The sequence below is a fragment of the Cupressus sempervirens genome, chromosome 1, assembly GCF_028749045.1.
Source record: "Cupressus sempervirens isolate cs-2001-9-10 chromosome 1, ASM2874904v1, whole genome shotgun sequence".
Lineage (NCBI taxonomy): Eukaryota > Viridiplantae > Streptophyta > Pinopsida > Cupressales > Cupressaceae > Cupressus > Cupressus sempervirens.
This window is the reverse complement of record NC_143118.1, coordinates 196076587-196090499: the sequence shown is the minus strand read 5'-3', so window position 1 is coordinate 196090499 and position 13913 is coordinate 196076587. Positions and strand designations below refer to the sequence as shown.

The following is a 13913-nucleotide window of genomic DNA, read 5'->3' as shown; positions in this document are numbered from 1 at the left end:
CCTGCCTTATTGCTAGCTTGATGAATCACAACCAAATGCTTGTTGATGCTCGTATGTCAGTCTTGGTGTTGGAATCATCCTTGTACATGAAGAAGTTCGATCTTGAACAACCTTGTGCTTGTCATCTTCATGTTGTACTTGCATTGTTGAAGTCATGAACATTTCTACTTTGCATTTCCATTTCCATCTTTCGCTATCATCTTCCTTCATTTCACCCACTTGCTACACCTTGATCCTTGCATCAAACCTGAAAAGAAAGAGCAATCTTAAATCAAAGTTATGAATATAAATGAATGTAAGTACAACATCTCATAATCCTTGCCCTTGTTGATTGCATTTGCACCTCTATTTTCTGTTTCCAATTCCTGCCTTCTTGCTAGCTTTATGAACGACTTACAAATGTTTTGTTAATGCTTTTATGTCAATCTTGGTGTTGGAATCATCCTTTGCACATGAAGAAGTTCAATCTTGAAGATCCTCATGCTTGTCATCTTCAGTTGTACTTGCATTGTTCTTGAACATTTGTACTTTGCATTTCCATTTCCATCTTTCGCTACCATCTTCCTTCATTCCACCCACCTGCTTCACCATGATCCTTGCATCAAACCTGAAAAGAAAGAGCAATCTTGGATCAATGTTATGAACATAAATGAAATGAAAATTAATAATTTTTGAAGAACTTAAACATCTTCATGATAAAAGTTACTAGATCTTCAATTGTGTCAAATCTGGAAAATGTTTTAATTTCAATCTGGGAAATGCTAATTGTGCATTATGAAACACTTTATTTTCAAATTCTGATTATTTTAATTTCCAGTCAGTTTAATTCCCAATTGGATGCCAAAGATTGTTTGATCTCTAATCACCTTTCTGATTTTCACATTTCTAGGTCTGCTTTGCTTTTATAATTAATGTTTTAAATTACATTGATGACTTGGAATGAAGAATTAGATCTTTCCTCTATAAGCTTTTTATCCCAATGGTCATGTCTATTGAAGAATTCACATGGGCTGACCAGACTAGGAATTCGTTTAGTTTATAACTTAATAATATTTTCCAATGGCCAATTAAAATTGCAATTCAAATTTCTTGGGTGATTGAACTTGCATTTTCTTTTATTTCTAACTTGTCGATCTTTTCCAAAAGAACAATTCCTGATCACAACATCATCCATATAAATATTCACACTGCAAGGAGTATTATACAATTATAACATTTAAGTATATGTTCATATACTTTAATTTATATTTGTATAAATACTGTTAGGATGTTTGAGATATGTTTGAACCTCATAGGAGTTAAGATGCAAAATCTAATTTTGGGTTTTTCCAATAAATTCTTGCCTCAACGAAATTCCAAGATTCAACATGACTTCAAAAGTTCAATGCTCTACCTCCCCTTAACTTTTCCTGGCTTTCTAAGGTCAAACTGAAGCTAGAACAAGGATTATCTAAAGATTTTAAGTTTTTAATTCATTTCATCCAAAATCCCTTTGGTTTCAATTCCATATTCATGACAGACTTAGATACAATTTCCATGTTACCTATATGATGGATTTATTATTTATGTTCCTTGTTTATGCATCTGATGAAATTAAATTCTATTTGATGATGTTGTAGTGTCTTTAAGTTTTATTCAACAAAGGATGCATGAAACAAGTTTTAAATTGTTAAAAATTGTAATGTCCCCATCTTTTTAGCATATCGGTGGAGTTCTTAGCCTTTACATTCTCCGAAGGCTAAGTGGAGAAATAAGGAGAAATTGATTAAATTAATTTCTTACAAAGTCAAAAGTCAAAAGTAAAAAAGAAAAGAAAAGTGACTTTATATTTAATTAATTTAATTTATTGGTGAATGCATTAATTATTGGAAGGGGAAAGCTTCTAGTAATTTAATTTTCTAGAAGCACAATTAATTATTGTATTGCAAGGGAGAAGCTTCTAGCAAGTGCATTAATAATTGGGAGGGGGAAACTTCTAGAGAATGCAATTATTAAATATTTTATTTAATTATTGTATTGCAAGAGAGAAGCTTCTAGCAAGTGCATTAATTATTGGAAGGGGGAAACTTCTAGAGAATGCAATTATTAAATATTTTATTTCCTTCTATGAGGGTCAAGGAAAAGTATAAAAAGAGGTGATAGCTTCATTGTTTATCATCCGATTTTGTGAATTGCATTTGATATCAAGTTGGGAGAAGAAACTAAGGTTTCCGATTTCAGCCAGCCATTGGTGAACGTCAACTCTTCAATGTTGCAACCATTTGAAGTGGTGAAATATCCGTTGAATTTGGTATTTGGGAGAGCTTCAATTCAGGAATTCTATTTTGTGCTTAAATTGGAGAATAAATTTTGATTGCTATAGTATGTATGTAGGATGCCGCGCTACAGTGTCTATGCTTGATTCATTTCCATTCTCAGGCATCACTATTATTATTGTACTTCATCAGCATATGATTTTGTTGTAATAATTCAGAACAAATTTTTTTGGCATCATTGTTACATCTCGTTTCCATGTATTTGCACTAATAATACCAAAAGAATTGCATTTGAATATTAGTTCCTTGAGGGGTTACTACAGTGGTATCAGAGCTTGCCTGCAAAGTGTTTGACAAAATGTCAAACAACTGAAGTATAAAGGTTTTTTTTTGGTGTTTGAAGAAGTTATAACCTGTTGGGGTTACTACAAAAATCTCTAAATTTCAAGGTTTTTTTTCTCATTTTGCTGAGTTGTAGCTGAGTTGTTGTCGAATCATAGCTGAGTCATGAGTCAAGTTGGCCTTGTCAAATCTGAGCCGAGTCTAAGTTTGGGAACTATGTAACTTATTACACGCCATCATTAAATCGACACTTATAGTTGTTGGGAATCCCAGAGCTTGAAGTAACTTCATTTCAGCTAATTTTTGGATTTTGGGGTTCTTGTTAGGATTTCTCACCCTTCCCCAAATTTATATGAATCATGATACCACAATTTTGTATCTCTTGCTTCAAAGAGCACACATTCCAAACCATTAACATGATCATACCCTAAATGTTTAAACTAAATAATGACATTCAATTCCAGTTAAATTCACAGACACTTATGTGTCTTCCTCCGATTATAGACCAAATCGAACAATATATGGCAGAGTAACTTATTGCTTTGATGTCGCCATTGCACGAAGAATTTTATGCTCTAGTTTTTTCATTATTGCTGTCCTTTATTGTAATTCATTGCAAAATTAAAATTTCTGATCATAAAGGAAGTCATCAAAGCCAGTCATTCAAGCATCTAATGTTCATACTTGCCTCTATTGATCCTTCCCTTGGTGACATTAGCCAAGATTTTTCGACAAAGTTCAAATGATACCTCTATTTAGACTAGTGGGCTCCACTTCACGTTTTATAATTTCTCTTTAGATGATATTCTTGTTCCTTCTCTTATGGTTTTAGAATATCCGCTTTTGGTAAGTGAAGCAAGTTCTTGAACTGCTTGTCAACATCAGAGAGGTCTTATACAGGTGTCAAATATCCCTCATCAGGCTCTAACAATACCTTTGGAACTATCCTTTGAATAGTAGTTTTATGTTTTTTCTAGCCTTGAGAAGACTTCTTGATGAATCCTCGGTGAACGTAACTGCTTCTAGAACTGACTGTTGGGCTGAAAGTGCTGGATAGGAAGTTCTCAAACTTCTTTTGAGTTCCAGTAGTGCCTTTTGAACTCAAACAATCTTCTTTTAACTCTCAACTCCATTTCTGCAGTTTGAAGTTATCATTCCACCTTTGGCTTCAAACTCTGGTGGAAGTTTCTAAGCTAATATTGGTTGGCAACATTCCATTTCGAATTAAGCTTTGAACACTTCATGAAAAATTGGAAGTGCCATTTGTGTTGTTTTGGACCGACAAAGAAAAGGATGAATAAAACTTAGGCTGGTGGACATCTAGTACACATTTGAAAGATTGAGGCTTAGACTATTCCAAATGAGTTGTTGGCATCCAAAAAACATTTGCTCTACCATCCTAACAAAGTATATGCAAATGCGAAGTCTTTAAATCAAGATTTGTATGAAACAATTGCAAATTAGCCCCTGTTTTAGCTCTGCATTGCAGTGATTATTGGAGCTTGCCTTGATTTTGTGCATGTACGGTATGGTTGGTATGAGAGCTGGAGTCAGTGAGGAGAAGATTTTGGAATAACAAGTGCAGTGGTTAATCTAGTTAAGAAGAGCTGAAGTTAAGCTATGCTATTAAGTCTTCCTGAGAACAGTGTCAAATTGCACGCTCTGTTGATTCGATATGGATACAGCTTGGATGTGGCTGGATATGCTATTATGTATACTGACACAACATTGCTGTATCCTGGTCATAACCAGTTATGTTATAGTGTATATGTGACATACCAGGACACAGTTGGAAAAGTGGCCAAATTTTCTTTACTAACCTGATCCAACCCACCTCAAACTCAATGCAAAGATAGGACAAAAGAACAAAAAAATAAGATGCTCTCATGCTTCTCTCCATTGTTTGCTGAAATTATGCTTCACCTATATCTATAATTGTATATTGGTGATCCTAAATTGCAAGATCTAGCGGTGCTTAAATTCATGGATAGGATTTAGTTGTGCTTGAAGTCATGAAGTGAATGCCAACTTTCTATTGATTTTGTAGCTTCTAGTGAGTAGGAAATGGTATCTGTAGCAATCTGTCTTCACAGAGGTATTTCTTGGTTTCAGAGTTTCTACTGAACATGTATACAGTTACATATCCCAATTGGGAAAATTTCAAATGAGATGGAGTTCAGAACAGGTGTAGAGGCTCCCGATCTTTAATTTCAGATCAATTTAGAAAAAATGATTAAAATTTTTATTTATTAAAAATAAATAGGGCATGTGATGCAAGTGTTGTTTTCTGTCTTTCCAACTGCCTCTCTTGCTCACACATAACTCTTGCTCACACATAAACACACACCCACCCACAAGTTTCATTTCTGGTAAATAATCATCCGCCCTCTTCAATTTAGCTATCTCATTTTCCTTTGATCTTATTTGCTTCCTTTTCTATAATCTAAGTTGTTGGCTCTTCCATATGATAGCAATTAGCAACTTCTATCTGACATATTGCCATTCTGGTTGATATCAGGTAATGCGGGCGTATGGACTCAGTAAAACATGGGTGGCAGGTTTTTGTATTGACATTCTTGGTGCCTTGTTGATGCTAAGGGCTGTCTCCCTAGCACCAGTAAGAATATTGTTATTTCATATGTCCCAAATTTTTAAATTCTATTCCATCATGCAATCTTTTCTTCATATAACAATATTGTTATTTAGCTTACCATTACTTATTATGCTTCATAAAATGCAACTGAGGTTGCAAGAGCTTATATTTATATTCAAAAATTACATCAAGATCTTACATCAGGAATCCGACTGCAGTTTGGCTTGAACAACAATACATGAAGAATGACATTCACAGTGACAAACAGAAAAGCATCCAATCTCATGGAAACAAACACACTTGAGATACCGAGACATGTGATTCCCTTGAACCAAGTCCAGAAAGAAATAATTCCAATATGCTTACAGGGACGAGACAAAAGAAGCCTCAAGTAGCTGCATACGAAAGAAGCCAATGCTCAAATTGACCAAGGCTCCCCACATAAACAGAACCAGAGAAAATAGAAGCAGAGTAGGTAGCCAAAACAAAAAAATTACGAACCGATGAATCATTACACTTCCCTGTGGAATTTGTCAGAGCTCACCACAAGCGAATCTCTCCGATCACAACAGATTGCCATCACGGTCTACTCCCACCACCTATCAATGGAATTCTCCACCTAAAGTCACCCACCATTGATGTCTCGCAAGCTCTCACACGTCCAGATTCAGGCTGAAGGGCTGCCTGTTAACTAACACACCAGATTACAACAATTTAGGAATGGACCCTGGACATGTAATTCCCACCATGGTCTCAACTCTCAACAAACACCAATATCAATGCCATCCAACAAGAATTTCAGCCTGAAGACCTCACAAAGCAGAACCAAAGATTGAATCTTGGGCTTTATATAGTTGCCAAGAATTCTGTTTCACTGTTGTTCCACTAGGAAATGTGGTTTTGAAGAGTTTCAAGCTCAGATTATTAAACCTCTCCAATCTCTAATGATACAATAAGCTCCTGAAGAGCCCAGTTCTGTTGCCGTGCCATTAGGCAATTTGTCAGCCTCTCCGTTGCCTCTCTCTATATATGATTAATGATAGATTAGAATATTATTATTTTATTACTTTAACGGTCAATTATGTAATATATTTAATTATTTGTAGATAAGATGGATTACCTGATCTTCTTAAGTTTCTTATTAGAAACTTACTATTTTGTACATTTGTAATTTTTTAATAATGATCGTCTTGATGATGGTTCAAAATATCGTTCTCTGCCACTTATCGATGAAGCAAAAAATAAAGTTCTCGGCAAAAAATAAATCAGCAACTTCTCGGGAAAATATGGGGAATTTAAAAAATGATGTAAATTTAATTAGAAATGCATTTTTTTGCAAACTTCAATAAGGATATGCATCTATGAGTCAGTAAATGAGTAAACACACTAAACAAGCTGATCTAGATATATATAAATTCAATATGTAACAAAGTTGCATCCTCATGTGGAATGTCGATGATTGGCAACCATATTCAGTGACTCTGAACTTTAAAGAAAACTAGAAATAGAAAATTGTCTTTGTAAAAAGATAAGCTAATACAAAATGTCAAGTGAAATATGAAACTAATCTACATCTTCCTCTTCCCCTTCCCACTAAAAAGAAAAGGAGTTTAGAAAACTTACTTGTGAATCTGGAATCTGCTTTGAATCCACTTGTGATCTATCTACAAGGCTTTTGAAAACTATTTCTCTCTTGAAGCTCTTCTCTCCTCCAATAACTTAAAATTGCAACACAAATAATGAATGGGCAAGTTGTTGGGTGTCCTAGTTTTACTGGTGTCGCCCAAGAGAAGTAGTGAAGTTATTGCAAGAAGTTCACAATTCATCACAGAGAAGTGGCCAAGTGATCGGTGAGAATTTGAGGTCTTCTCAGCTTGAATTTCTCACCAGAAAACCTTAAGTTTTCTCGTTTTGGAAAAGTTCTCATGAGAAGTAGAGATATCTGCCACTTCTCAGAGAGATTTTAATCTATAGTCTTGACAATTGGTTAATACATCAAATATTTTCCCAATTACTATGTGTAATATGGTATCAAAGCTTGAAAATGTTTTTCGAATTTTTTTAAAATTTTGGAAAAACTTTTCTGAGCTGTTTTTTCTTTGCTGCAGGATTGGTAGAATTTTTTGGCAGAGACAGATATTTTTTTCTGTGCAAATCGTCAGCTAATTCTGAAAAACCCGACTAGGGTTTTCATGGCCTTACTTTCTCAGCCCGTGACTACTCTTTCCGTCAATATTTGGCATTTTTTTTGGTTTGCAAGACCTGTGTGGCTGTCTTTTGTTCCTTTTACTGCCATTATTGCTCGTGTTTTGGTGTTTGGCACCATTTTTTCTCTCACGAGATCATTTCCTTCAAACAACGGGCCGTTTTCTTGGCCTCTGTAGTCTCAAAAGATTTTTTTTTGAGGTTTCTGACCAAATCTGTGGTTGTTTCTTCTTCTGATGGCCTTCTCCACCACTTTTAACCTCCTCAAGGTCATCTCTGCAAAAAATGACTGCCATTTTTGCTGCTTTTTGCCATTTTTGAGAGTTTTTTCCAACTAATTGCAGATTCTGGATGGGTTTTTTAGGATCTCAAGTGGGTTGATTGCAATTTTTTTGGGTACCTCAATTTTTGTGCTAGCAGATTTGAATTTTGTCTTCAAATTCTTTCTCGATTTTTGTGAGGATTTCTAAGTTGACTTTAGATTTTTTGGGTCAGTCAATTTTTTTAAAAAATCCGTGCTAGTTGTACTTTATAATTTTTTGAAGTCTGTACCTACATTTGCCTCTGTTTTTTGCATTGGGATTCATGTTTTTGAATCTATGCTATTGCCTCTTCTTTATTTCTTAGTTTTCGTGCATTGGGAAATATGCAAGATGAAACCATTGACCAACTTAATGTTTGGAGGGCAATCAAAGATTCAAGACAAGAATTATAACACTGGAAGCAACACATGTTCACAATCTTTGAATATGACCATCTTGATATAATTGTTTTGGGTACAAAGATCCAACATACCACAGTCCAAGCAGATATGGACAAGTTTGATGATTGGAATGGAGAGGTCGTTATGTTGCTTAAGCTCTCTGTCATAGATGATCGGTTGCAAGCATCTGAAGGCGTTGTAAGAGACATCTGACAAAAGTCGAGTGGTCTTTCTAAAGAACCAATTTTTCTCCTTCATGATGGATGAACACAAGTCCTTGCAGGAGCATCTCATGAAGATTTAGGACATTCGAGATCAACTTGAAGCTATTGATTAGAAAATGGAGGAAGAAGATTTAGTCATCACCTTGAAGAGTCTACCACAATCTTATGAGCACTTTATGGAGACCCTCAACATTACTTCTACTAATGTTGATCTGAAATTTCCAGAGTTGTGCACCAAACTTTTGCAATAGGATCGTTGGAAACCATAGTTTGGCACAAATGCCACCTCATCCTCCTCAAAACAAGCCTTTTCAGCCAAATCCTTTGACAGGGATAAAGACAAGTCTCAACACTCTCAAACATCTTAGCCAACAGGCTCTAATCAGTTGGAGGATGCTTCAAAGAAGAAGGTGCAATGTAACTACTATTACAAATATGGTCATTTGCCCAAGGATTTTTGCATTCGATTGGCTTCTGAACAACGAAAGGAAGGGTCTTAGCCTAAAACCAATGTTGTTGAGCACACAGAGAAGAAAGAGTCTACTTTTTACACCTTCATGGCTAAATGACCTGCAAACCATGTGAAATCTCTTGCTTGGTATATAGATTTTGGCACTTTATGGCATTTTACTCACAGGTGTGATTCGTTTACATATTTTTCTCCCTCTATTGATTCAATTATATTTGGAGGAGGTGAAGAGTATACCATTGTTGGCAAGGGCAACATATAGATATAATTTGGTTGGAGGAATATCATTTTGCTTAATGTAGACCACATTCTTGGCATGGAACTAAATCTTCTCTCAATGAGTCAGATCATGCAGCATTCTCCTTAGTTTGACGTAGTATCCAGTACACATAAGTGCTCAATTGTTGATCATGTCAGTTTCGAAAGCAACATAGGACACCGTTCAAGGATGATGACTCATGACGAGCTTCTAAGGCACTACAATTGGTCCATGCTGATGTATATGGTCCAATGAATACTCTTGCTATTGGGTGCAGGTATTTCTTACTTTTTGTTGACGATTTCAATAAAAAAATTTGGGTGTTTTTTCTTAAATAGAAATCGCATGCATTTAATGTATTTAAAAAATATACGGCCTCAGTAGAAAAAGAGTTTGAGTGTTCAATTATATTTCTTAGGTCGGACAATGGGGGGGGGGGGGGGGAGTTTTGTTCAACTACTTTATCCACTTTTCTAGTGATACACATGGCATTAAACGTCAATTAACTAGTCCATACACCCCTCAACAAAATGACGTAGTAGAGCATTGCAACTGCACCATTACAAAGATGGCCAGGTCTATGATGGAACACAAGAATGTTCCTAAGAAATATTAGGTAGAAGCAATGTTTACTATGGTCTATCTTCTTGATAGGTCTCCCACACATGTTGTTAAGGGGAAGACTCTTGAGGAATGTTGGACTATTTGCAAACCTAGGATCAACCATCTAAAAGTTTTTGGCCCTTTAGCATATGTTTGGATTACAAATGCCCAACATGCCAAGTTGGATTCGAAGAGTTAGAAGCTTATGTTTACATGTTACAATGACAATCATAATGCTTATTGACTGATTGATGTAGACAATGATCGTCTTATCTTTGATCGTGATGTTGTCTTTGATGAAAAATAAGGACCATTTCTCTCTTCCTTGCAGAATTTTGAGCATCAACCATTCAAGGCCTTTGATTTGGGTGTTAGTTTTCTGTTAAGTCCAACGGATGGGAGGGATGATACATAATCTGAATTTTATGATGCACTACCTAACTTTTCTCCAGATGATGCTAATCTTGCTCCTCTAGTTATTTCTCTTGATGTTGGCATGTCTATTCTATGGCCTAAATGGTGGGCTAAGACTATTAGTGATCTTCGTCCTAATGAGCTCATCGAGAGTGGATCTTCTAGAAATAAGGGCAAGTAGCCAGGTATAGTTAACTTTGCTCTCATGGCCAACCTTTATAGTATTTATGAGTCTTAGACTTTTAAAGAAGCAAAAGTGATTCCAGAGTTGGAAAAGGCTATGGATGCAGAGTACTAGAGTCTTATGAAGAATCACACCCGAGTTCTCTTTGATCTTCCTCTAGGGAAGAAAACCAATTAGCTGCAAATGGGTCTATAAGGTCAAGTATCATGTAGATGGTACTTTAGATAAAAACAAGGCCAAATTAGGTGCTCGAGCGTTTACACAACAAGAGGCTATTGACTATGAGGAGACTTTTCCAACTACTGCTAAGATGCATAATATTTGTCTTCTTCTCGCCATTACAGCTCAATTTGGATGGAAAATCCATTAGATGGATGTTAAGAGTGCCTTCCTCAATGGTGAGTTGTAGGAAGAAGTCTACATGATGAAACCAAGACCTCTTGGTTTCAAGGTTGCTAACAAAGAACACCAAGTTTGTAGACTCAGGAAAACACTTATAGACTCAATTAGGCCCCTCAAGCGTGGTACATCAAAATTGATCAGTACTTGGTTGCTCATGGTTTTTGGCGTTGTCCTTCTAGCACTAATCTGTATATCGAACGCTCTAGTGATGATATTCTCCTTGTTGTCTATGTGGGTGATTTGATCATTACTGAAAGTTCAACGCACTTGATTGTAGAAATCAAACAAGATCAATGCAAGGATTTTGATATAATAGATTTAGGGCTTCTCCATTATTGTTCAGGTGTGGATGGAGGCTTGGCAGATTAATGGTAGCATCTTTATTTCTCTGTCTAAGTATGCCAGGAACTTGCATGACAGGTTTCATATATAGGATTGTAACTTGCTTCCACACCTATGGAGAAAGGACTAAACTTGTCAGCCAAGTCCTATTCTCCTCCTATTGATAAAACCACTTATGGGCAACTAGTGCACAATCATCTACCTCATAGCCACTAAATTGGGAACTTGATTGTAGAAATCAAACAATATCTATGTAAGGATTTTGATATAATAGATTTAGGGCTTCTCCATTATGGTTCAGGTGTTGAGGCTTGGCAGATTAATGGTAGCATCTTTTTTTCTCAATTTAACTATGCCGGGAACTTGTGTGATAGGTTTCATATATAGGATTCTAAGCTTGCTTCCACACCTATGGAGAAAGGACTAAAGTTGTTAGCCAAGTCTGATTCTCCTCCTATTAATGAAACCACTTATAAGCAACTAATGGACAATCATCTACCTCATTGCCACTAAACCTAATCTTAGTTTTTGTAGTTAGTTACATTTCATGCATTATGACAAACCCCAAGGCTGATCAGTGGGTAGTAGCGAAGCCTGTGCTTGGCTATGTGAAGGGCACCTCTGATTATGGACTTCTTTACACTAGGAGTCACAATTCCAGACAAAGTGGGTTCATAGATTTAGATTGGGCAGGTTCGGTGGATGATAAGACATCAACTTTTAGATATGTGTTCAGTTTGGGGTTTGGTGCAGTCAATGGACTAGTAAGAATCAGTATGTTGTCTCACTCTCCTCCACAGAAGTAGACTATCGAGGAGTGGTTAAGGCAGTTTGTGAGGTAGGTTGGCTCCGTTAGATGCTTGTAGATATGCATTTGCCTCAAGTAGGTCCGACTCCCACGCTCTTTGATAACCAAAGAGTGTTCAAACTTGCCAAGAACTTGGTCTTGCAATATGTTCCAACAACGGATTGGATTGCAAACATTCTCACCAAGCCTCTTGGTCTAGATAAGTTTGTAAATTCAGCTGACAACTTGGTGTTGTGGATAAATTGACCAATTAGGGAGGGTATTAGAATATTATTATTTTATTACTTTAATGGTGAATTGTGTAATATATTTAATTATTTGTAGATAAGATTGATAACTTGATCTTCTTAAGTTTCTTTAGAAACTTTCTATTTTGTACGTTTGTAAAATTCTTCATAATAATCGTCTTGATCATTTGTTAATACATTAAATAGTTTACCAATTACTTTGCGTAATATGATATACATTTTAAAATTTTGTAGAAGTCCACAATCCTACTCCAAAAATGGCCGCTATTTCCAATTCAGCATGGATCTTGAACAAAGGGTGTGTTAAAGTTATAATTCTGTTGGATAAATTATATTATATATGAGAGATATATAATATATGACAAATATTATACATGGAATAATTAACTTATATTAAGAGTGATATATATATATATATATATATATATATATCTTGTTATAAAACTATTACAATATATTGAAGATATATATTACTTGTGTTATAACTATAACTAATGTAAGTTAATATGTCAAAGGGACATGTCTCTTCAAGAGACATGCCTCTTTATTTGCTATATATATTTGTTTGTATAGTAACTTGGAAAACACATAAAAGATTCATAAGTGCTATTACAAGTTACAAATAGATGAATGATCCTATTTCACTAACATGGTATCAGAGCAGGTTCCCTACCTGCCTGTGAGACTTGAGATTTAATGAAAATAAAGAGTTAGTATAAATGAATAAACTGTATTTGCAGATGATGTCATCGATCCTTAACCTCAGGTTGAGATAAAGTGGATGGAAAATAGGAAATTTCCTTATGTAGGGTATGGCATTGCAATTTTTTGTTTGAAGATAAGAAAGTAAATTCCTCTGGATCGTGCGCAAACAATCCAATATTGGCGAGTCTGTGGCTATTTATCAATAGCTTAAATATGTATTTGGTGGATGGTTTACGCTGAGGCATTCATTTACTCGTGCCTTACATAGACTTCATAGCTCGGGCTTCTATGTTCTACGTTTGCAGATTGACAATTGCTAAGGAGGGCTAAGTGAGAGTGCAATATTGGAGTTTGTGTGGCTTGCAATATGAACAAATTGAGAGATAGGGAAAGTTACCGCGTGGAAGTTCCTGTTATGGACTGTTCTAATAAATTCAGATCTAAGGAATCCAAAGAACATGTGATTGGTCTACAAGATGTAGAGGATAGATGTGAAATCTCCATGACATTGGTCGTCTAATTATATAACTATTTAGAACGATCTAAATAATGAAGATGATGGCAACGATATCCTTGAGATTGTGATCAATAAAGTTCTTAGAGTTCTGCAACTGATGAATGTTGATAGCCTTTTATAGTTGACTACGTGTGCAGATCTTGATTTGGTAACTTCAATCCCTTGAAGCGAGTGTAATGCAGAGATATGGCAGTAGATGGAGATTGTCGTGTGTTATAGTCACTAATACACAATCGATCAGAGGAATACACTATAAAGGCAAGGTACAATTGTTGACATTGGATGAAGTTGGACACGAAGGCTATTATGGGTGTCATGACCGAATCTTTTAGTTGAAATTGCTTATTCCATGAAATATAATACTGTTGCCAAGCATTGTAACAGAACTGAGAACAACCAACGTAAAGGGCAACGAACGAGGACATAAGGATTAAATGGGATGCAATTTGTGATAAGGTTAGTCACTCTGTACTATACATGTACAAAACCACCAGCAGAAGAAGAGGACGTGGATGCTACTATACATGGAACATCAAGATATATGGAATTATAATCTATGTAATTAGAATCGTGAAGCTGCCAGACTGTAGGCTTGATTTAGATCACATATGCAATATGGTTTTTGATAATCTTGACCTCT

General features: G+C 35.7%; 1 protein-coding gene across 4 annotated transcripts in view; it reads left to right on the top strand.

Annotated features, from left to right (window-relative positions):
- Positions 1-13913, top strand: part of LOC149576782 (magnesium transporter, putative (DUF803)) — a 128607-nt gene that overhangs the window by 3896 nt on the left and 110798 nt on the right. For 3 of the 4 annotated variants that reach the window (XM_089819886.1, XM_089819879.1, XM_089819891.1), the window contains exon 2: positions 5116-5214. The exons of the other annotated variant lie outside the window; for it this stretch is intronic. In XM_089819886.1, coding sequence (XP_089676012.1) covers positions 5116-5214 — 99 coding nt within the window. The remainder of the gene's footprint in view (positions 1-5115; positions 5215-13913) is intronic. 4 annotated transcript variants of the gene reach the window in all.